The sequence below is a fragment of the Petromyzon marinus genome, chromosome 47, assembly GCF_048934315.1.
Source record: "Petromyzon marinus isolate PM22_M1 ecotype Great Lakes invasive population chromosome 47, UKy_Petmar_22M1.pri1.0, whole genome shotgun sequence".
Lineage (NCBI taxonomy): Eukaryota > Metazoa > Chordata > Hyperoartia > Petromyzontiformes > Petromyzontidae > Petromyzon > Petromyzon marinus.
Genome location: NC_133713.1, coordinates 2,857,347 through 2,880,861, shown reverse-complemented (window position 1 = coordinate 2,880,861; position 23,515 = coordinate 2,857,347). Strand labels below are relative to the sequence as shown.

At 47.6% G+C, this 23,515-nt stretch overlaps 3 protein-coding genes across 4 annotated transcripts; all 3 read right to left on the bottom strand.

The window, feature by feature from the left end:
• Window positions 1-2,804: 2,804 nt before the first annotated feature.
• LOC142931029 (general transcription factor II-I repeat domain-containing protein 2-like) lies at window positions 2,805-4,704 on the bottom strand. The gene is made up of 2 exons (XM_076074271.1): window positions 4,081-4,704; window positions 2,805-4,048 (listed from the first exon to the last, which is right to left on the bottom strand). Exons 1-2 carry the CDS (start codon window positions 4,678-4,680, stop codon window positions 3,503-3,505), a joined length of 1,146 nt encoding a protein of 381 aa, XP_075930386.1. The 5' UTR covers window positions 4,681-4,704; the 3' UTR covers window positions 2,805-3,502.
• Window positions 4,705-5,685: 981 nt separating this feature from the next.
• On the bottom strand, window positions 5,686-7,122 carry LOC116952630 (protein S100-P-like). Of its 2 annotated transcripts, none has more exons than XM_032972203.2 (3): window positions 7,051-7,122; window positions 6,260-6,391; window positions 5,686-5,924 (listed from the first exon to the last, which is right to left on the bottom strand). In XM_032972203.2, the coding sequence occupies exons 1-3, from the start codon at window positions 7,108-7,110 to the stop codon at window positions 5,733-5,735; spliced, it is 384 nt and encodes a 127-aa protein (XP_032828094.2). In that variant the 5' UTR covers window positions 7,111-7,122; the 3' UTR covers window positions 5,686-5,732. The 2 variants fall into 2 exon arrangements, with proteins under 2 accessions (XP_032828094.2, XP_075930405.1); XM_076074290.1 differs by lacking the exon at window positions 7,051-7,122 and adding an exon at window positions 6,980-7,023.
• Window positions 7,123-15,821: 8,699 nt separating this feature from the next.
• Window positions 15,822-18,774, bottom strand: LOC142931038 (protein S100-P-like). Its single transcript, XM_076074289.1, has 3 exons — window positions 18,634-18,774; window positions 16,347-16,515; window positions 15,822-16,071 (listed from the first exon to the last, which is right to left on the bottom strand). Exons 2-3 carry the CDS (start codon window positions 16,503-16,505, stop codon window positions 15,877-15,879), a joined length of 354 nt encoding a protein of 117 aa, XP_075930404.1. The 5' UTR covers window positions 16,506-16,515; window positions 18,634-18,774; the 3' UTR covers window positions 15,822-15,876.
• Window positions 18,775-23,515: the final 4,741 nt, after the last annotated feature.

Here is a 23,515-nt window from a genome sequence, read left to right as displayed (position 1 = left end):
AGTGTAATGAGAACCAGAGAAATATGGTCACAATGGGGTTAGGGTGAGCAGACCAACTGCCACATTATGAACAATGTAATCTGCCAAGAACCTTATTTGAAAGATAAACCAGCAAGGCATAGCAATGGACGAGCCTCACAATCAGCAAGTATAATTATGTCGTACAGTCTTGCACTAATGGGAGGTGAAAGGTTCTCACAACCTTAACATGAGCATTGAATGGAAAGGGACGGATCAAATATCACCAAGATGACAAATTATGCTTCGGGCAGATGTTCTGGTCATCAACAACTAGGCTTAAGAACGTCCCAGTTTAGTTGTTGGGGAGAGCCGACCAAGATAATTAAAACTTATTTTAATTTAGCTCTGAAAACATTTTTCCTGCAACCATGATTTTATAGTTGAAAAAAAAAAGATTTCCCATGTAGAATATGGTGTTAGCTGGAGGCAAACATGGGCGTCATCTCTGTAGCAATGGTAGCGCAGCCCTAAGACACATTGCACTAAAGTGTCATGTTAAATGCTTAACAGAGCGGGACCAAGCACCGATCCTTGGAAGTACCCCAGACTGCACCAAAACTGACAGGACTTAAAGCCACCCAGTGAAATACGGATTGGGGTTTTTTAGACAAGAGCAGAACCACCCTATTAAGGCCACCAAGCCCAGATGGCTTTTAATCCTAAGCAGTGATGTTTATTCACCACGTCCTCATTTTCGAAGTCGATGTAGGGAAGGCCCAGGACTGGTTACGATTATCCTCAGAAGGCGTTGACCGATCGGGAATCCAACTCTGGTCGCCGAGATCAAATCGCAGCACGCAAACCGCTACAATACCCTCCAGATCTCAAACACATAGGCGTGTAAAAGCCACGCGGCCGAACTGCACTCACCCTACACAACACTAGTATTGCGGTCAGAGGAAGACAAACCAGGAGACAATTTAAAGTAGATGCCTCAATGTCGCCCCAATGCTCGAGAACAAGCAGCGCAGAGAAGATTCACAGCGAGGAAACCACGGACGTCGCCACCGCACTCGAGACGCCGAGAGGAGACGAAACTCACCGGGATGTAGTTCGGAAAAAAGATCGACGCGCAGCAACCACTGAATCCCCCTCCCGCAGGGTTTAAATCCTCACCTATGTTGGTGACATCACCAATTCCCGCCTTTACGTGCTGATGACGTCACGCATAATTGTTTGCACCTGTACTCTTGATAATCATTATATCGACACGTTTTATTGACGTCACATGACCCATCGAGTCTCCGCGTGTGAATCGGACCAATTCCGTGCGTCAGCTCATTCAGACGAATTCCCTGCCCGTGCGGGGTAATGGAAGCAGTGACGATGATAATTGATGACGATGACGGGAAGGTGGCTGAGTTTGTCTGTCTCTGTGATATTCACTATTGTCGTAAACGCGTCACTCGCTGTTCTGTTGCCCGGAAACTTGACCACAAATCCAATGCGATTTTTGTTTTTCAGCGTCGAATCGCCTGAACTCTCACCTCGCCACGTGATATCTGTCCTGGTCACAAAAGCAACTTTTGTGTGGAATAATAGCCATTTTCTCAACTTTTGAGACATAAGCAATTAGGAAATGACACTACCCAGAAACATTTTTTTTTGTTACAGTGTTACCTTCGAATGCCTGAAACGCCTAAAATTCCATCGCTTTGCAAATGTCCTTGGTTCCCCTCCCATCTACATCGCAACTTGATGCTGAGTTGTCGATTCTCAACGGTAACTTCACATGCAATTGCACTTGGCTCGAATATCTTCACCTGTTTTCAGATTAATGTAATAGCCATCTTTTATATGTTTAATGTGATCAGTCTAAAAATTATCTACCCGAGCCGACTTCTGCTACATGGAATTTTTAATAAAACAAAATTATAATTGTGAAATAGTTTAGATGTTTCGTGATGCAGTTGTTCTTGCTCTGATTGCCCTTTGCTTAATAGCTGTTCCTTTAGTGGCTGAATCTTTCGTTACCTAAATTATGTTTTCTAATCAGGCCCTCCATGGTCTCTTGAGTTGTCACCTGGTTACACAAATTACACTCGACTCGAATTGCTATTTCAACGAATCTCTGGATGTGCCGTGTTGATTGACCATCCTTCATCAATGTGGTAAGTCGGTGGTGAATGGCATGTGCGAGGGATGGAGGCAGGACATTTTCAATTGTTGCTTCATACCCCTTCAATACCAGCACACTTTCTAGCACCTCTCATGGACACCACACGGGGTTTATCGTTGCCTGCAGCTGCACGTTGAGTGAAAACGGAGTGGCACCGAGTAGTGGTGTAACCGGCGCTGCAGGGAACATCACAACCCGAGTGAGGCCTCTCTACACTCCACCTTCAGCAGCAAAACTTCTGAAGGCGTCCCTGAGGTCAAACACCGGGGAACCCCACGGTAATTCACGTGCCAGATCCACATCACTACTCCACGTTTATCCCACTGCCTCTATTTAAACCATAAAACTGTTTATTTTAACAGGTAAGGCCCACTGAGCTATAGTGTTCTTTTTCAGAAGCGATCTGGCCACAAATGGTAGCTCAATGAAGTGACTTATCAAGCAAAAATATCGCCACCAAATACTTAAGCGCATGTATCAACTTGTGCAGAAGAGAAACGAAAACCCGGAAAAAAATCGACGCAACCATGGGGAAGACAGAAACGCAAACTCCCCATATACAGCAGGCGTCAGGGTTACACCTTAAACCTCGTTTGGGACTTCAAAACAGTCTGCAATATTTCCCAGCAGGTTGCTCGCGACCTTTGTTCGGCTCATTTAAGAGCCCAACTTTTCGGCTTGTTGATCATCTCTTGCAGTTTCACATCAATTTGTATCCCACGTTGGAGTTTCATCAGAAAATCAGAGGCAATACCCTCTCCATTTGCCCGTGCCTTTGTTTCCACCAATAACATCGTTGGTAAACAAATGCTAATGCCCAGTGAATAACGTTTGTTAAAGTGAGATACCCCCTCGAATAGCAATTCTTCATCTGCACATCCTCGGCATCACCCCGTTCCCACCGAAGTTGAAGCTCCTCCATTTAGACCAGGGGTCTCAAACTCAACTTACCTGGGGGCCGCTGGAGGTAGAGTCTGGGTGAGGCTGGGCCGCATCAAGTATTCAAAAAAAAAGTACAACTGATCCAATCTTCTCAATCTTTATTAATAACAGTTCAGAACATGAACGGTTCTTCAGAACATAGGCTTCTCTTACCCACTCCTTGCTGCCAGAGACCTGGCAGCACTTCCTCTTTTTACACAGCTGATCCACATTTGGCTTGAGGGAGGAAGCAATTTAGACCCTCAGTATGGCTTGAAGATGCTCATCAGTAAGTTTAGACCTGTACTTTGACTTATTAAAGTTCATGGTGCAGAAGAGCTTTTCACACAGATATGTGCTCCCAAAAAGGCACATGGTCCGCTTGAACATCCTGGAAAGCTCAGGGAAGGTGGGGGGCAATTCTCTCAAAAATTGTCCAAGCTAGTCTGCTTTTGCACTCACCTCCCTGAACTTGGCTTTGAGTTCAGAATTGCACTGCAGGTCAATTAGCTCCATTTGAAGCACAGGAGGGGCATCTTGCACATCGAAGGAGAAGGGGTCAGCAAAAATTTGAAAAGTGGCTCTGTGTGTCTTGAAGTCTGCAAACCTGTGAGCAAATTCCTCCTGTAGCTTTACAATGGCATCAGCATACTTCTCAACACTGAATGGTGTGCCCGCGTCCATGAGTGCCTTGAATGCTGTGAAATGGCAGAGGTTTGTCTGAGAGAGCTGGGCTTTCCATGACACAAGTTTTGTGGAGAATGCTCTGACTGTGCCATAGGCAGCACTGACAAGCTGCCCCTGGTCTTGTAACTTCTTGTTCAGTACATTCAGCTCCTGTGTGATGTCAACAAGAAAAGCTAAGTCCATGAGCCATTTGGGATCACTTAGCACAGGAACAGCCATCCCATCCTTCTCCATGAAGGCTTTCACTTCTGCTCTTAACTCAAAAAACCTATTCAAGACGTTTCCCCTGCTGAGCCAACGTACCTCGGTAGAGCACATCCTCATATGCTGACTATTTCTTCTAAAAAGGCGCGGAACTGCCGGTGCTTTAAGCCCCTGGATCTTATATGGTTGATGCATTTTACAACGACAGACATCACATTGTCAAACTTCAGGCATTTGCTGCAAAGGGCCTGCTGATGGATGATGCAGTGCAGAGCAATGGCCTCCTCCACACCCTCCTCTTCCAGTTTTCTTTGAACAAGTGCCACCAGCCCATTTCTCCTCCCTGTCATTGATGGCGCTCCGTCGGTTGTTATTCCAGCAAACCTCTTCCATGGTAAACCGACATCCACAATGGCATCACACAGCTGGCGGAATATCTCCTGAGCGGTGGTCTGGCTATGCATTCGATTCACTGTGAGCAACTCTTCCGTCACTTCAAAATTGTCAACACCACGGACATACATTGCGAGCTGCGCAGTGTCAGTGATGTCTGTGCTCTCATCAAGAGCGACCGAGTATGCACGGAAATGTTTGGCTTTCTCACGCAGTTGATCGTATATGTTACCTGACAGGTCAGAAATGCGCTCTGCCACTGTGTTGGCTGAAAGGCTGATGTTGCTAAACTGACCCTTCTTTTCCGGACAGACTATACTTGCAGCCTGTAACATGCACTTTTTGATGAACTCGCTGTCTTTGAATGGCTTTGCCGCCTAAGCAATCATCTCATTCACCACGTAGCTAGCTTCGACTGCTGCATCACTCTTTGCTTGCATTCTTGAAAAAATCTTGTTGCCTCAGTAGACACGTTTTAAGATTGGCGACCCGGTCCTCTCTCTCATCTCCCTGGTATTTTGCATACTCCTCAGTACGTCTAGTTAAGTAATGCCGTCTGATGTTGTATTCCTTGTGCACCGCAACTTTCTCTGTGCATATAAGAAACGTCGGAGTGCCCCTGTACTCAACAAAAAAATATTCCGTCTCCCACTTTTCCTGAAATTGTTTGTGCTCGTCGCCAACCTTTCTCTTCAAGGCAGGTTTTGAGAAAGACATGACTGGGGCTGGGTGACAAAAAAAACACATTTAATAATAGAAAACAGTTAATGAAAAAAACTACGTAATTTCCGGACTATTAGCCACTATTTTTTTACACGCTTTGAACACCGCGGCTTAAACAATGCGGCTAATTTATGTTTTTTTACACAAACTTCATGCCGCCAAAACATTTACCGTCAACAAACACCAGAAGCTGTCTCGAGCCTGAGTTATGGTAAAAAAAAAAAAATTGATGTCAAGTAGGGGGCCACAAAATATCGTTCCGCGGTCCGCAATTGGCCCGCAAGTTTGAAACCCCCGATTTAGACATTCAATGGCCTTCTCGTAGTATATAGCTTTGGACAAGATTAGTTTATAGTTATGCATCGCTCGAGAAACCTTGTATAGTGTGAACGGGCACGCTGGTAGCACACTTTCCAAATCCGAAAGCTCAGGCGTGAGCTTGGCCGATTTAAAAATCAGATTCTTTCCGTGATATGCCTATACATCGTTAATGAAAAAAAGGGGGGCACTAATCATTGGGTGTCGTGTCACCTATGACGGAGCTGTTCTTAAACAATATTAATCCCGTACATCGCAACACCAATGAGGTCACACGCATGAATCACGAAGACCAGGACCAGTTTGCCAGCGATTTTATTATTCACCTCGTTTCATTTTAAGAGATTTAAGGTTTATCTACAGAAATTGGCGGGCCACATGGCCCCTTGGTGAGGAACACGCGCTCCTGGAACGGGGCATGGCCGGCCACGAGGATCCTCGTCCGCGTGACCATGAACGCTTGGAAGTCCACGCTGGCGCCTTGGTTCTCGTGAAGATCCCCCATGATCTTGCGCACTTCATCCGGGTCACACGCACCCTACAGGCGTGACAACGGGAACAATTTCTACAAAAGGCAGTGTACCAATCACTCTGCTCAGTGCTGCATCGAGAGTAAACATGTTATGGTGGCCATAAGACCAGTCGTAATCAACCCTTTAGCAATGGCTACTCCCGCTCAGTCGTTCCTGCAAAACCCAGCGCCACGGATCCTGGCGCCACCTCGAGGTGTCGCAGCTCCAGGCCACGAGGATGCCACAATGTGCATTCTTAGAGCCGAGTGGGGAGGCTGCGCGAGGAGGTGCGGTCACAGCGACACGCACGGCTCGAGAAATGCTTGCGGTGCTGTCGCCGTGGAGGGTACAGGAAACCCACCGCCAGGTAGGTCCTCATGTGCTTCACGAGCAGATTCTGCAGCACGTGCTTCGTCATGGAGACGCTCCCCACGCCTCCTTCACAGTTGGCGCAGAACTCGTGCACGAAGATGTCCATCACAGTGCTCAGATCCTCCATGGCGGCAGCAGATGAAGGCATCTCGAGATTATCACTGAACATAGTGTACATTAATTGTACTCCAGATAAAGCTCGATTACCGATATAACCTTGCGACTGTTAGCAACCAGTACAGCACACGAGGGGGTAGATCGCCAGCACCACGCCCCGCGACTGTTGCTTCCCACGTGGAGAGGTGTACACACCAAGTGCTCATTTGCGGCCACATCGACCTAGAGAAGGTCCAGGACTCGTTAAGAAAAAGCCTCATCTGGTGTGGGCCCCGATTGGGAATCAAACTCGGGTCGCAGAGTTCAAAATCGCAGCATGCAAACCGCTCAGGATCCACACCACAAGCGTGTACAATCCACACGGGTTGGCGCAGTGACCATACCCAAAAACACGTATTGCGTTCATGAGAGAGGACTCGAGAACCGCGAGATGACCTGGCTTAACAAACCAGTAGCCAGCCATGAGAGCAGATGCCTCAACATCGCCCCAAAGCTCAAGTACAAGCAGCGCAGAGTCGATTCACAGCGAGGAATCGACGGATGTCGTCTCCACGAGGCCCCTCCGCACTCGCCAAGAGGAACGCTAACTCACCGCGATGCAAACAAACAACAGAGATAAGGAATAACCACGGTGGTCTCTTTGCGCGGGGTTTGAATTCTCACCTGTGCTGGTGACGTCGCCAAATCACCGTTTTCACCTGTGATGGTGACGTCAGTCATCATTGTATCAACCTCTTTTATTGATGTCACATGACTCATCGAGTCTTCGCGTGCGATTCTGACCAATCCCGTGCGTCCGCTCATTCAGACGAATCTTTGTGTGTACGGGGAAATGGTGATGACAGGAGCAGTGTTTCAGTTTTAGTTTTTCAGTTTCATTTATTTGGTATAGCCCTGTGAGCCATTCAACAAACACAAAACACATGAACAAGAAAACATCTTAAAGTGACTATGCTTGCTTAACACTGAGTTAACCAAGGGAAGGCAAAGGACCGGTTCTGCTAACACATGCCACTGATGCTAGCCATGGCAGGGAACTCAGGTCGCTGAGTTCGTAGCACAGTGAACTGACCACTGTGTCACCACGACCTATCGCACACCCACACACCTATCTTGGCCAGAAAGGCACCCAAAATGGCCAACACTTGATTTAGCAGAAGTTGTCTACCTGCTGCAAATGTTTATGAATCAAGTGAGGCCAATATGTGTCTTGAGGAGGACAAGTTCAGATGCCACATTTCACTGACGCTGTTAAACGGCCAGAAATCAAATGCACGTCACTGCAATCGTAGTAGTGACCGAACCTATTGCACCAACGCTCAAACCACATTTGTTCACGAGCGCATGCTCAGTTTGCAGACCAGATTCAGAGTTATCGAGACAGTATTACGGTCAGAGACAGGCCTCCAGTCGGAGTCAGCATTAGTCAGGATTTAGTGCTAGTTTCATTGCTCAGGATTGCATTCATTGAGGTGTTTGGGATAGGGTTACGAGTCATCGTTTGCACACTGCGAGGTCACAGCATCACCACGTCATCAGTGACGATGATGATTGATGGATGATGATTCTTGTGACCCTTGCGAGCCCCCCTCCCCCCTCATTCTGCCCCTCCCTCGGTTTGGCGTTGTATGTTGGAGGAGCTGTTTCGTGGGCAGAACGGGAAGATGCACAGGAGGGGAGGAGCCCGGATGGAGAGTGACAGGGGCGAGTAGGAGCCTGGAGGAGAGGCGGGAAGGAAATATCGGGCGCATCGAGGAGGATGGGGTTGTGGTCCGTTAAAAGCCGACTGCGATAGAATCACTGATCTTGCTGATATAGCCAATCAAATGAAGGGGGTGTGTCACATCATTACTCCATGCATGGATAAAATGGCAATTTATTGGTACAGCGATTAACCCGGTATTTTTGACATTTGTTTATTATATTTTTACGTCCGATCTTTCATATTCATGATGAACATTGGATTATGATTTCCGATGTATCTTAAACTTGATTCAATGAGTGCATACTAAACAGTGATGTCATTATGTCCGATTGTATATTAATATTATGTGAGTATACAAAGCTATTTGCAGGGTAAGGGATTTACTCCCTCGATCTCCAGAATTTATAAATAGTTGTTTAAATGCATTTTTAACACAGGCTTCTTGTCAATCTACTCCCAGATGAAGGCCGCACCTAGTCAACCCCCCCTCCTCTAATTCGTCATCACTATCATCACCCAGGGTCTCTCTACGGCTGGATGAATTCCTCATTCCCAAGCATACCCCCCCACCCCCTCTAATTCAACATCATCAAGTCTATCCACAACTGGATGAAGGCCTCCCCAAGCCTTCACTGATATACACAGGCCCTCAAAAACATTCATGATCATTGCTTAAAGTCACACAAGCCCTTTTGGATCAATGCGCTTAACCTTAATGCGAATTCAACCCCGATGGATTCTGGAGAGCTCAATGGAGTTCAAACTCACGAACACCTCGTTGTGAAGGACCAAACGCAGAAGATTCCTGGGTTTGATCTTCCACGAAGCTCACGATCCACCCTAAATCGCATCCACAGCACAAACCATGGTAGATGTGGACACAAAATATGAAAAATTAGAAACTCTCCAGTGTGCGAAGGTGGTCATCCAAAATAGGACTGTGCAACATATGACAAAGCAATGCCCTATCCAGAAATGAGACATCACTTTCGTTATGTTTATTGAAATGTCTTTGTTGGATGAGTTGGCAGCCGGGACGGCTGGGTGCTACGAGTCGGTGGGGTGATGTAGTGGCATTGTTGGGCGCGATGCGCGATCACCACAACTCTTAGCCGGTAGTAGTACAGGCCCTGTGTCAACAGGGGGCGGAAGAGAGGCTGAGCCGGATAGATTAGATGAAGTCAGGCCATTGGTCCAAGGTAACGCCCAGGGAGCATTGTGACCGGAGGTGCAGACCCCAGACCCCCAAGATGGGGCTTGCGGATGACGCCACACTCCAGGTCCCTCTGGAAGGTTCCAGAAGGAAGGCATGGCTAGGGGCAGAGTGAGCTGGGACCGTGTATAAAAGCCGGACCCCTGAACGGGTCCAGCAGTTGTCGTCCACTCGAAGACTCGAAGAAGCCACCCTGAAGACCTGGAGCCGGGACTGGACCCGAGGACCTTGGCTGGGTCTGGACCGAGCAGCCCCGTGGGTAGGACCTGAGGTCCTTTGCTGGATCGGGTCAGAATATTCTCCCTAGGTCCCGCTAGCGAGAGGACCCATAGTGAGCTACTCCCCCAGTGTGTAGGGCACGCCAGTCTGGAGGACATACCTCCTTAGGGTATCGGGTGGAAGGTGCCGTAACCCCTTCGTGTTAGGGCTATTACTGTTATTGTATAATAAACGTGTTGCCTCCAGAGAAGTATCTCTCTCTCCATTCATACCCACTACACTAGCAATGAATTGACATGTTCTATTTACGTGACAAACCTGATTAATTGACTATGTCGGGTGGTGGTGGGTTTACCGACACATTTATTTATTTGTAGTGTCTTAGGTCTCTTCTTCTTCTCCCTTCTCGAGGTGTGTGTGTGCGGGTGCCGTGCGGTGCACACACTCAGTCAGAGACGAGGTCATCGCAGGACGCACTATCTCTCTTTTATTAAGTTCACACCATCATCTCCGGCCTCCTCTCTCACGACCACGCTGCCGTACGGCCTGGCCCAGCCCACATTGCAGCAATGGCATCGACCGAGACGGCCAACTACTGCCCGGCCGCCCAATGATTGCGCGAAGGCGGCAGCGACGAAGGCGGCAACGACGACACCGACAACGTGACACGTCCACTCCCAGAACCAGCAGCCTGGAGTTCTCTCTCTCTCCTCCTTATATTCGCCTAGGCACGGCTTGGTTCCACCCTAGCCACGCCTCCCTTCTCGAACTCACCAAAGGTTTCAAGGGTCTCCATATAAGGTCTACTGTGACCCTTGCCCCAGTTCCTCCGCCCTGCCGGCACACCCGTGTATATGCTCAACGGCGCGTGCGCGAAGTGTCCACCGCAATCTGTAAAGCAGTCCGTGCTCTGTCAATACATATGTGTAGTGGGTTCCATGGAGACACACACTTTAATCTGGAGGCACCACGTTTATGATACGGCCCCAAAAGGGCTATTAATATAACATTACAAAGGGTTAACTAGACCCCAACCAGGTCACTACGTAACTGGGTCTGGATGGTTACTTCTTCCTGACCCATGGAGCCTGAAAGTACAATCTAAGACCAACGACCGAAGACCAAAGAGACATAGCACAGTGAGTTCACTCCTAGAGACAGCCGTGATCGCTCCTCCCCATCCCTCTTATCCTGTTGAGCATGGCCTCGCTCCGCCTCCAGCCAAGCCCCCTTCTCGATCTACCCCGAAGGAACTGGGGCCAGCGTCATGTGTCCCTCAAGCCCCCTTTTCGGGCCCCCTTACTACCCTGTGCCATTCACGTGCCCTTTCTCTCCCTTCAACGGGACCATGCCCTCTAGGGCCCGCTTCCCTGCCATACCTCCGCCGGTGGCAGAGAGAAGTACAAGACATATGCAGTTACCTGTTCGTGAATCTAGATGGCGTAGACGCCATAGAGACTTTAATTACACCTCTACATATGTATGCAATCTAACCCAAAAAAACCTGTATTATATACGAAAGCGTTGGCCACTCGTCTCGAAGCTGTTCTTCCAGAAATAATTCACCCCTCCCAGACTAGCTTCATAAAAGGGAGGGACATTACCCACAGTACCAGAACAATAATTAATATATAAAATTGCATGGTTACAAAACAACAAGCCTACGCAATTACGTTGGATCGAGAAAAGGCATTTGACAGAGTCAAGTGGGATATCCTCTTCCAAACAATTCAACATATGAACTTCCTGGAAAAAACCCCTAGCATTCTGCAGACTACCATACCCTCTCCTTATGTCCTCTATCAGAAAGAATGGGTGGATCTCAAGGGGATTCCTTCTAAGTAGAGGCACAAGAATAGAGATACCCTCTATCTCCACTCATTTTTTGCAATAGCCATAAAACCACTGGCAATAGCCCTTAGGACATCAAATAAAATAAAGGGCATACAAGGCCCTGGAGAGAAAGTATGGAAAATACTTTTTTTATGCTGACAACATTCTTCTAACAATAACCAACCCCTCTGAATCTATTCCAAACATGCTTGATACTATTGTAATGAGCGACTTCTGCGACACGTCGTGGAGAGCAGCGGTCCCCAACCTTTTTGGCACAAGAGGCTCGTTTCATGGAAGACAATTTTTTCACGGCCCGGAGGAGGTGGGAGGGGAGGGTTCGTCATTGGGTCTTTCCCTCTTTTCAAAGAAGCTCTCCAGCGACGTTTGTTTTTTACTCATTTGGGCTAGGGTTAGCTTGTGGGCTTACCCAAACTGTGACTGAGACAAGTGCGCAGTGCGGGAAAGAGGCGCGGAGAGAAGTAATAAAATAATGGGCGGGCCATGCGCGGACTCACCGTTCACCTCCTGCTGTGCAGCCTGGTTCCTAACAGGCCATGGACCAGTACCGGTCTGTGGCCCGGGGGTTGGGGACCCCTGGTGTAGAGGGTACTCTTCTTTATTTCACATCCGGTCACAACACAGGCCAACTCTATCTTCTTCCTTTTCCGAGTACAACACTTAGATGTTAGTGTCCCTACAGGCTACACACACGGTCGATCATCCAGCGTGGTTCCACCCATCCACTCCCGGCCTCGCCACTGGCTGACGGCGTGCCGGTAAGGGTGGTGGAACTCGGCAGGAGATCTGCCACGTGGCCGGACGACGGAGAGAGATGACGGCGAAAAAGTCCCCAAGGCGAGATGCTCGCCTTGGAGACTTTTTCTGGCCGATCGTTTCCAGCTCCACCCTGCATGCGTCGCACGGATGCTCAGGACGGCTGGTCTCTTCCGAAGAACTCTGATTCAATCCACCCTTCCGGCCCCCTTATGTCCCCAAAACCCTTTCACCCCTGGGTCATGTTACGTCATCTTGCACATCCAATCGAATCCTCTTTGCAGCCGTTTTGAGCGCTCTGGCCATTGGGGGGGGAAGGGGGAGGGGTCGCGTCATCCCCCCCCTTCCCATATCTCTGTACCTGCGTTCCTCGCCGTTGACTCATCCATAATCCCCTCGCTCCTTCCAACTTAAATCAACTCTTTTCTGCCTAGGTGCTTTTCCCTCCCACCCCATTGTTTACCCTGCCGCTGGGTGCTGGCTGAAAATCCCATCCCCCCGTGTTGTGTATGCTTCATCGCGGCCGGCCTGTAAAGCTCTATGCCCCCTTTTTGGGGGGGGCGCCATGTAATCCGGTCTGGGGGGCTCAGCCAATTTCCTGGTCCGGGGAAACCGTGGAACGTCCCTGCTAGTGGCGTCCTCGGGTGAAAACCCATCGTACCAGGTGATCCCTCCTCGAGACCCTACGGGGGTGCATGCGAGTGTTTAGTGGGGCGTGCGTGCGTTCGTGGGTGGTGGGGGGTGCGAGGAGAGGGTAGCGCCGGCCGAGTTGCTCCGCTGCGGTGGCACCACACACTCACTTGAATGTTTGGAATATACGCTGCTTCTCTCAATCAGAATACTCAACTCGGCCACTTCCAAAATCTTTACTCAGCACCCATCAGAGAACCCCAATTTTTTTCCCATGGCTATTAACTAACCAAAGAAAATCCGAATTTGACGAATCAAACTCCCCCATGCTCTCTCGATGCCCCCCGGACACCACTCAAACATAGGCATGCCTTTTGGGAATGTCCAGACATTAACAATTTTTTTCAAATTATCACTTGCTACTTTAACCACGTTCACAAAACAAGCATCTCACCCTCACCGGAAAAGTCTCTATTGGGGTTAAAACCTCACGGCCTTTCCATAGAGGCAAATACATTATTCCAAATGTTCAGTGTCATGGCAAAACGCACCATTATAGCCAACTGGAGAGAGCATGCTCCCCCCACACTGCAAGAATGGGCCAATACATTATAAAAAAAATGCCGCTTTAGAGCATCGAAGTGTACAACTAAGTGGCAGGGAGGAACCCCTTCACTACTCCCCTCTAGTGGGAACATTCATGAGAGCATTTTGCCACTCCTCCCCACCACCCCCCCCCTCCCTTTTACTCCTACAGGGGTATCAGAGCTTAGGAAGACACCAGGGTTGCAGATTTTATTGAAACAGTTTATTAAAACGTGCAGTTTAGAGCGGTTGCCAGGTTTTCTGCTTGTACCTGAATCGTTTTGCTAATATACTTTTGGGAAAAAGTCTTGCAAGAGTCGGTGGTTCTTCGTTTCTGGCTGACTATGCCGAGTAACTGCGTGCTGAGAGGTCGGGTGGGCTCAACTGCTTCGAGTGTTTTTGGCGAGAAGTGCTGACAGACCCCGATCCAAACCTGCCACAACTATGACGAGAAGGGTAGCTAAGATTGTTTTTCTGTGGACTATTGTCTTTAAGTTGCCACTCTCCGCTATTTTGCCAGGGAACTGGATCACCAATCCAATGCCAGCTTCATTACTCAACGTAAATTCGCATCAACTCTCGCCTCACTACCACGCACAGATGCAGCTCTCACGTTAACGACTCCGATCACCACAGTGCCAATCACCCTGCAGTGTCACCCAGTTTCACGGCTCTCCCAGGAGGATTCTGCGGCAGGATGTTTGGCCAGTTTCGCATGGCTTGCGTGGTTCCCACTCATCTATGAATACCCCAGCATTACATCACTTCACAAATATCCACGGTTCCTCTCTCATCTATATCGCTGTACATTCTCTAAAATCACTTCACCTGCAATTAATATCCTCACTTGCTTTACAGATTAGTGCAATAGCCATCTCATTTTTGCATTCATGTTACTTAGTTTAAAAATCTTTCACGTTAAATTCATATTACAAGAGTCAACGCAACTAATTAAATATTTATTTTCGCGCAATATTTTGGATTACGTAGGTTGCTTTTGGGTCAGATTGCTAGTCGACTCAATTCTGTACTTTGTCATTTTGGCGACCCAAGTCACTTGCACATTAGACCATCCTGGCCTCTTTAGCTTTCATTGCATTAGGTTAAACAAACTACTTTTTGAATGGTTTCTTTGTGCGTTGTTGATTGACCATTCTTCACTACTGGCAAGTCAGTGGTAGGGAATGGGATGAGGCACAGAAAACGGCAAGAGTTTCAGTTGTCGCGTCATGTTCCTGCAATAGGAATACAGATTTGCATTCTCTCGTCACTCAGACAACACGGGGATTGGCGCAGTGTAGCTGCACTTTGAGCAGGGGAGCTGGCAGAGCTGTGGGGAACATCACCGCCTCTACCACGTTTCAGCAACATTTTTGAAGCCTTCCTGAGGTCAGACTGGCAACCGCATGCTAATTCACGCACAAGATGTCCATTGACCAACTCATATGTTAGACCTCATCACCAACATTAGTGCAATGAGAAGCCCGTGTACAATAGACACTTGGCACAATTTTCCTGCACGACTCATTTACACTGCCACAATGCTTTGTTACCAAGTTTGGTTTTCCAAAAGTCACTCCACGTTGAGCTCACCACCTAACTATCGTTTCTTTTACCAAGTAAAACCCAGAGCTAAAACGATATTTTTCTAGAAGGGACCTAGAATTTCGCAACGGCCAAATACTCGGAGGGGCATGTTTATAAATGATATTTTTTGGCATATTCAGATCAATTCGCATCGCACGTTGGACGAGACCAGCAAATTAGATGGTCACCACTATCGGTCCACACCGTTGCTGTAATGACCTTAATTCTAGACCACATCCAACGCAAACGTGCAGTCAAATAGACAACCAGGAAGTACTGCAAGGCCTCCTATTGGCGCAGAGGCCTCCATAGGTGATCGATCAGGAGGCAAGGTCTGAAAGGATTCAAACTGAAAAGGCAGGACACAAAGGTTGACCTTTGAGGCGACGGTTGCACACCGTTGAAACGATCGCCGTGAGAGAAGGGGCTACAAAGAGCTAAGACGAGCAAAAAAACATGTCGGGGGAAGAGGCACTTAAAGGTCAAGTGGGGCCGAGTGTTGCTGTATAATACAGACAAGGCTCCAAATGTCCACATCTTTCCACTTACACCAATAGAGAAACGTTGATTTTGGTGCAATTTGAGGGTGAAGGGATCGTCACCCCCGTTTCTACCAAACTATAATCCAGGGATATTACCATTTTTTTAGGGGGCTAATAACTGGGCGAAACGTCACCCAAACCTGTTCTGAAGAGTACAAAGCCCGATCCTCCTTACATCTGTGAGGTCAGTGGGGCACTCCTGGCTCATTGTGGGCAAAGCCAACCAGAGCGGCTCTTCAGGCAAAACCACCGCCCGAAACCAAATCTGCATCACGAGCAGGGAACAGCATCATCAACTGCTGGCCGGTTCAACTTGAAAACACACGATTCACCAAGCCCAGGACCAGTTTGCCAGCAATTTTATTAGTCACCTCATTTTATATATATTTTAAAGAGATTCATTTTGGCTTATCAGCAGAAATGGGCGGGCCACAGGGCCCCCTGGTCAGGAACACGCACTCCTGGAACGGGGCATGACCGGCCACGAGGATCCTCGTCCACGTGACCATGAAAGCTTGGAAGTCCACGCTGGCGCCTTGGTTCTTGTGAAGATCCCCCATGATCTTGCGCACTTCATCCGGGTCACACGCACCCTGCATTCGTGATATAGGAACACTTCCTGCTAAAAGCCAATGCACCAATCATGCTGCTCAGTGTTGCATCAACAAAAATAGGAATCAACATGCTATGGTGGCCATTGCGAGCCAAGTCTTAAAGAACCTCTAAAAGTGCAAAACCCAGTGCCACAGCACATGGTACTGCCTCGAACTGCAGCGGCTCCCAGTGCACAAGGATTCACGTCATGGCACCACATGGCTCGAGAAATGTTTGCGGTGCTGCTGCCGTGCAGGGCCCACGGGAAACCCACCGCCAGATAGGGCCGCATGTGCTTCACGAGCAGATTCTGCAGCGCGTGCTTCTTCATGGAGACGCTCCCCACGCCTCCTTCACAGTTGGCGCAGAACTCGCGCACAAAGATGTCCATCACAGCGCTCAGATCATCCATGGCAGCAGCAGACGAAGGCATCACGAGATTCCTTCACCCAACACATGTGTACATTACATACCAAGATAAAGCTCGCCCATAGAGCCTTTTTGGGTGCCCAGACTTATAGGACAGCTCGACTTGCAACACCGCCCCCCCCCCCTCCCGCATAAGACTTCTTATAATAACCCTCGATAACAACCAAACTACCGACGGAGACATCGAGTCCGAGCAAGTCGGGTGCAGACGCAGCACCATTAGGCGACGCGTGCATGCTATGCAGACGTCACCAGATGACGGCGTCTTGCCCTTATGACGTATCTACAATTCAGCCCAAATGTGCAGCTGTGCAGAGAGCACTGCAGCACTTTCTCAACGCTCTTCACCTTGGTAAATTTGCCTTTTACTACGCCCAAGAGGAAACGTGATGCAAATGCAGAAAATTGAATGATTTCCAAATGGAAGTTTGGTTTCACATTTTGGTAAAGGTTATGTCATGTTAAGATAAATGTTTGTAAGGGTCATTTTCACTAAATTTTGGTATTTTTAAAAAATGCAATGGGTTTTCTAGGAACGGAACCCCAATGTCTAACATTTTGCCAATGGGAAATTAAGAATTCGACTTACAACAGCTTGACCTTTTACGTGGACCGGGAACAAATTAGGTCGTAATTGGGGGGGGGGCGGTCGCATCTAATACATAATTTACATCTGTAAGGCGCCCTAGACCCGTATCAAGGCACCTTTTAAGAAATAAAGGCCTAGTTAAAGAGAATAAGCGGAATTCAGAAATAATATCTGAAAAGACGAGACTTAAAAGTATCCAACATAGGATAAACGAATTTACGAAGGTAGGGCATTCCAGCCATGGCACAGCAAATGCCCTCTCACCCCAGGCAGGCAGCTGGAATCGAAGTACTCACAGGAGGGTGGGGGATTGCAGATATTAACAACCTTGGCAAGGTGTGTAGGGATGAATGAACCTCATGAATGTGGTCCTAGCCATTGCAAGGCCTGAAAAACTAGTATACGGCTCTTGAAAAGAGGCCGATTCAGGACAGCAAAGCAGTGTAATGATGAGAACCAGAGAAATATGGTCACAATGGGGTTAGGGTGAGCAGACCAACTGCCACATTCTGAACAATGTAATCTACCAATAACCTTATTTGAAACACCTACCAGCAAGGCATAGCAATGGACGAGCATCACAATCAGCAAGTATAATTATATTGTGCAGTCAAGTACTGTTGGGAGGTGAAAGGATTTCACAACCTTAACATGAGCATTGAATGGAAAGGGACGGATAAACTAGAAACTATGATGACAAGTGATGGTTCGGGCAGACGTTCTGAACATCAATAACTAGGCTTAAAAGTCCCAGTTTAATTGGGGAGAGCCGACCAAGATAATTAAATCTTATTTTAATTTAGCTTTGAAAACATTTTTCCTGCAACCATGATTTTACAATTGAAAAAGATTTCTCATGTAGAATATGGTGTTAGCTGTAGGCAAACGTGGGCGTCATCTGTGTAGCAATGGTAGCGCAGCCCTAGAAATCAGTGCTGTAAAGTGTCATGTTAAACGCTAAACAGAACGGGACCAAGAACAGATCCTTGTATCTCACACTGCACCAAAACTGACAGGACTTAAAGCCACCCAGTGAAATACGGATTGGGGTTTTGCAGACAAGAGCAGAAACACCACACGCCCCCATATTTTCTAGCCGTTAAATTAAAACATCATTGTTAGCAAGGACCTACTACGCCCAGATGCCTTTTTATCCCAAGCAGTGATGTTTATTCACCACGTCCTCGTTTTCGAAGTCGATGTAGGGAAGGCCCAGGACTGGTTAGGACTATCCTCAGCAGGGGTTGACCGATCGGGAATTCAACTCTTGTCGCCAGGTTCACAAATCGCAGCACGCAAACCGCGACAATACCCATCAGATCTCAAAAAGGCATTAGGCGTGTACAATCCACGCGGCCGAACTGCACTCACCCTACACAACACTAGTATTGCGTTCAGAGGAAGATAAACCAGGAGACAATGTAAAGTTGATGCCTCAATTTTGCCCCAATGCTCGAGAACAAGCAGCGCAGAGAAGATTGACAGCGAGGAAGCCACGGACGTCGCCACCGCACTCGAGACGCCGAGAGGAGACGGAACTCACCGGGATCGTAGACGAAACAAACGACGAGCAGCACCCACTGAATCCGCCTTCCGCAGCGTTTAAATCGTCACCTATGTTGGTGACGTCATCAATTACCGCCTTTTACGTGTGCTTATGACGTCACGCATAATTGTTTGCACCTGTGCTGTTGACAATCATTACTTCGACATGTTCTATTGACGTCACATGACCCATCGAGTCTCCGCGTGTAAATCTGACCAATTCCTTGCGTCAGCTCATTCAGACGAATTCCCTGCCCGTGCGGGGTAATAGAAGCAGTGACGATGATAATTGATGATGATGATGTCGAGAAGGAGGGTGTGCTGAGTTTTTCTGTCTCTGTGATGTTCACTATTTTCGTGAAGGCGTCACTCGCCGTTCTGTTGCCAGGAAACTTGATCACAAATCCAATGCGAATTTTGTTATTCAGCGTCGAATCGCCTGAACTCTCACCTCGCCACGTGATATGCCAGCAGCTCGCTTCTCTCACTGCCGCGCACAGACGCAGTTCTCGCGTTAACGACTCCAATCACCACAGCGACACTCATCCTGCAGTATCACCGAGTCTCACGAATCTCTCCTAGTATCCAGTTTCACATGGCACACATGGTTCCCACTCATCTGCGAATGCCCCAAACGCCTGGAATTCGAACGCTTCACAAATGTCCGTGATTTCCCCTCCCGTCTGTATCGTAATTCGATGCTGAGCTGTCAATTCTCTACGATAACTTCACCTGTAATTGCTCTTGACTCGAACATCCTCGCGTGTTTACAGATGAGTGTAATAGCCACCTTATATCTGTTTAATGTTCATGTTACTTATAATTATTCCACGTTCAGTCTAAAATAATCTAATCGACTCAGGCTACGGGGAATTTATGAACGATTATGATTGTGCAATATTTGCGATTTTTTTCATGGGACGTAGTTGTTTTTCCTTCAATCACTTTTTTGCTTCATTGCTGTTTATTATTTATGTTGCTTAAATCACTTTAAAAACCCATAGCTCAACTGCGTCATCGTGTCATCACCAACGTCATCATCATAATTACAGCGCGATTAGAAGGACGTGCATTAGACGCTGCTTGCACGATTTTGCGTTTCCATTTACAATGCCGCGTTGCTTTATATCACAAAGGTTTTCCAAAAGCCACTCCACGTTGATCTCCATTGTAAGCTCGCTCGGTCTTTTAAAACGACAAATTTTGCAGTTCACACCAGTGTTCCTCCAGCAGAGATGTCCAGGTTTATAGCGACCTTGTGCATGACCTTTGCTCAGCTCGTGTGCATTAATAGCCCAAATTGAGCTTTTACTGTAAAGTTTATCTCGCATTGTCGGATGGCCACTTTTCATTGCACGTTGTAATGGATCATTATCCAATCAGATTTAGTTCTTTATCCATGTGTCTGTGGCTTTGTTTCTGAACAAAAGTTGCGGTGGACAAAGAGTAAAAACGCAATTCCCTTTTAATGTCTGCGATGATTTTCTCGACAGTGTAGCCTCTCGCCTTCTCAGGATGAAATAACTCAAGTTTCACGGAGTTGAAGCTCTTTCCATCGGCTGCAACGGCTAGAGAAAATGCTACCTGGTACTCGTTTGCCTCTCAGACCGTCTCAAAGTCGGCACTTCTCGACGGCAGAGGAAGCTACTTAACCGTACATGGCTCAGGCGTGTGGTTGACCTCTAAATGTTCTACACATCTCTGAAAGGATCTCCATGAACATTGTAAATAATGGAGTCAGCAAATGGGTCTAAATTAGGTCAGTTGCATGAACTCTAGTTGACAAGGAGCGATGAGTGCCAGGGTTGAACCCGTTCTCGGGGCTATTAAATCGGGCATCACGAGAAGCCGCTCATAACGGCCCTGGTGCTAAAAAGCAGAGCCCGATGTCGTAACGCCGTGGGATCAGTGCCGCTCTCGTCAGCTCCTTTAACCTACGAGAATGGGAATGAGTGAAGGCCACAACGATTGTCCAATAACCAACCCGGTATTGCAGGGATGGAACCAACAACATCTGTATTCACTGCTCGCCTGTTCCAACCACTTCATCACCAAGATTAGGAAGAGTGCGCGAGTTACTTTATTCATATTTTTTTATCACAGGATTTATTTCAGTTTATCAGCAAAAATGGGCGGGCCACAAGGCCCCTTGGTAAGGAACACATGCTCCTGGAACAGGGCATGGCCGGCAAAGAAGATTTGCATTAACGTGGCCATGAACCCCTGGAAGTCCTCGCTGCCGCCTGGATTCATGTGAAGATCCCTCATGATCTCGCGCACTTCATCCAGGTCGTTTGCGCCCTGCAGTCGGAATGGGGAGGGGGCTGGGGTGTTACAAAGAGATTTCCGTCCTCAGCCCACGGACACAGAACTGCAGCTGTCGGCCGTGCGGATTGGTGCCCGAATACAAAGAGTGGCGCTACACGGGCGTCAGTAACATCGGTTGCACTGTAGTGTTATGTTCACACTTCTGCCTTCAATCTCTCATTAACAAGCTAAAGGGGGGGGGGGGGGTAAAAGAATTGCGACTTGCATTCCTAATAAAAAATCTCGCTAATCCATGGATTGACCAAGGTCTTTACAGACATACAAATACTGCCATATCCTCCATAAGAGGTTTTTTTGGGTTAATTCGCGTAAATATATAAATGTGTCGTTAAAACCCACCACCACCCGACACAGCCAACTAGTAAGGGTTGTCACGGAAACAGAACATGCCAATTCGTCACTAGTACAGCACACCGGTGTGTTGGAGAGCCAAGCCACAACATTTATAAACTATAATTACTGGTGACGTTTCACCAGTAATTACAACTAGCTTCATCAGGTGAGAGCCAGATTTGTGGAGAAGTATTACTGTTTCGTTCCTGATGTAGTGGAGTAGGAAGGTGCGTGGCACAAACAGCGTAGGAGCTGGTTTTGCATAAAACTTCAACATTATCCAAATCAATTGAGTGTCCTTGTTGGCACGCATGTTCTGCTACTGCTGACAGTTGCATTTTGGAGAATTTTATATTTCTCTGATGTTCCTTTCGTCTCGTCCTGATCATTCCGCCTGTTTGCCCAACATAACATTTACCACGTGCAATTAATCCTCTACACACCTTCTGTTGACAGCTTTGGTCATACATCTTTTGTACCAGAGATTACATTCTGTATTTTATGTACCGTGCCAAATCTGACTCAGATGTTTTGTTTTTCCAAAAATCTGGCTAGTTTATCAGTTACTCCTGCAATGTACGGTATTTTTTATCGTTTTAATTACTTGGCCAGTTTTAATGCTCTTATTTGATTTGGTTTTGGTATTCAATGCCCTGTTGATTTGTGCATCAATTTAACGTTCATTTGCAGTGCTTCTTTAACATGTTGAATTTCACTTCTCAGACTATCACCATCTGACACTTTCTTAGCTCGATGAATGAGCGTCTTGATAAGAGCAGATTTCTGTGCGGGGTGATGGTGTGACTGCATTCAGATAGGCGTCAGTATGCGTTTTCTTTCAGTAAACAGTGTTATTTTACCATTTATACCCCGTCAGAATAGAATATCTTTAATAGTTGGCTGTCGGGTGGTGGCGGGTTTTAACGACACATTTATATATTTATGTGATCTAACCCAAAAAACCTCTATTATGGATTATATTGGTCACAAAAGCCTACGTGTTAAACTGCCATATCCGTTTCTATTCTAGGCCATGCACCCAATCACCTCTGCTCATTGCTGCTTCAACAAGGAGCAACACGCTATGAATCGACATATTACGATGTCCATGAACATAGTAGTGATCAACCCCAAGCAATGGCTATGTTGCTCCTGCAAAACCCAGCGCCACGGTCCCTGGCGCCATCTTGGCTCCATACCGCGGGGCTCCCGCATTGCACGGTCTCCCGGAGCCATCTGCAAGCAGAAGCCGCTTGTGAAGCATCTGCTTCACAAGCAGCTTCTGCAGTGCGCGCTTCTTCATAGAGACGCTGCCAATGCCGTCATCGCAGTTGGCGCAGAACTCGCGCACGAAGATGTGCATCACAGTGCTCAGATCCTCAATTTTGGTGGGACACAAAGTCATCAATACTTTTTCACCCGGGGCAGAACAAAAGGGTGACAACCCGTTTAGCCTTAGACTATTGGGACAAGTGCTATTAATGAGTGACTATGCAGGCCAGCATAGTATACAAGTACCAACACCATGCCCGACTGCCTTAGTCTCCCGAGTGGTGATGTTTACACCATGCACCGGGTACTCATGAGGCCGAGCTGACCTAGCGGATGCCCAAGACCGGTTCAAATAATCATCACTTGTGTTCAGGGCCGGATTAAGGCACGGGGCTTTAGAGGCTGCAGCCCAGCGGCCTCCGCCAGCTGGAGGGCCTCCACAGATTAAATGAAGTTATTTCATTTGTGAATGCTGAATTTTATTTGTTGTTAGCCTTGTAAAAAATAAATATATTTTTCTTTAACTTTGTTTTCCTTTTGAAATCATTGGGGGCGTCACAGTACCTGTAGCCCAGGGACCTACAAAATCTTAATCCAGCCCTGCTTGTGTTGGCCAAGAGGCACCCTCCGCAATCGAGAGGAGCCGGAACCACGATGTAGAGCAGCAAAGACGCACAGCAACCACAGAGTGGGGTTTAAATCGCCCCCCGTGCCCCAAACCTGTGCTGGTGACGTAACCAACCACCGGTTCCCCTTGCGCTGTTGACGTCACTCATGATTGTGTAATGGGCTCAGATAGGCGCACACAACTTCTTGAGAGGCAACATTATTTATTAACACCAACACGTTACACTTGACATAGGGTGGTAACCACCGACCTATTCTAACTGACACACACCATCACTCACTAACACAGACTCTCGGATACACTAGCGCAGTGGTTCTTA

Bases quoted from the DNA above. Each gene is read 5' to 3' on its own strand.
- LOC142931029 (XM_076074271.1), bottom strand. From the start codon at position 4,680: ATGTTACAGGCTGCAAGTATAGTCTGTCCGGAAAAGAAGGGTCAGTTT. The intron at 4,049-4,080 runs GTCAGCATATGA...TCTACCGAGGTA, and splicing joins GCGCCTTTTTAGAAGAAATA to CGTTGGCTCAGCAGGGGAAA.
- LOC116952630 (XM_032972203.2), bottom strand. From the start codon at position 7,110: ATGATGACTGACGTCACCATCACAGGTGAAAACGGTGATTTGGCGACG. The intron at 6,392-7,050 runs GTGAGAATTCAA...GCCGCCATGGAG, and splicing joins TGGCGACGTCACCAGCACAG to GATCTGAGCACTGTGATGGA. The intron at 5,925-6,259 runs GTGGGTTTCCTG...TCACGCCTGTAG, and splicing joins ACATGAGGACCTACCTGGCG to GGTGCGTGTGACCCGGATGA.
- LOC142931038 (XM_076074289.1), bottom strand. From the start codon at position 16,505: ATGCCTTCGTCTGCTGCTGCCATGGATGATCTGAGCGCTGTGATGGAC. The intron at 16,072-16,346 runs GTGGGTTTCCCG...TCACGAATGCAG, and splicing joins ACATGCGGCCCTATCTGGCG to GGTGCGTGTGACCCGGATGA.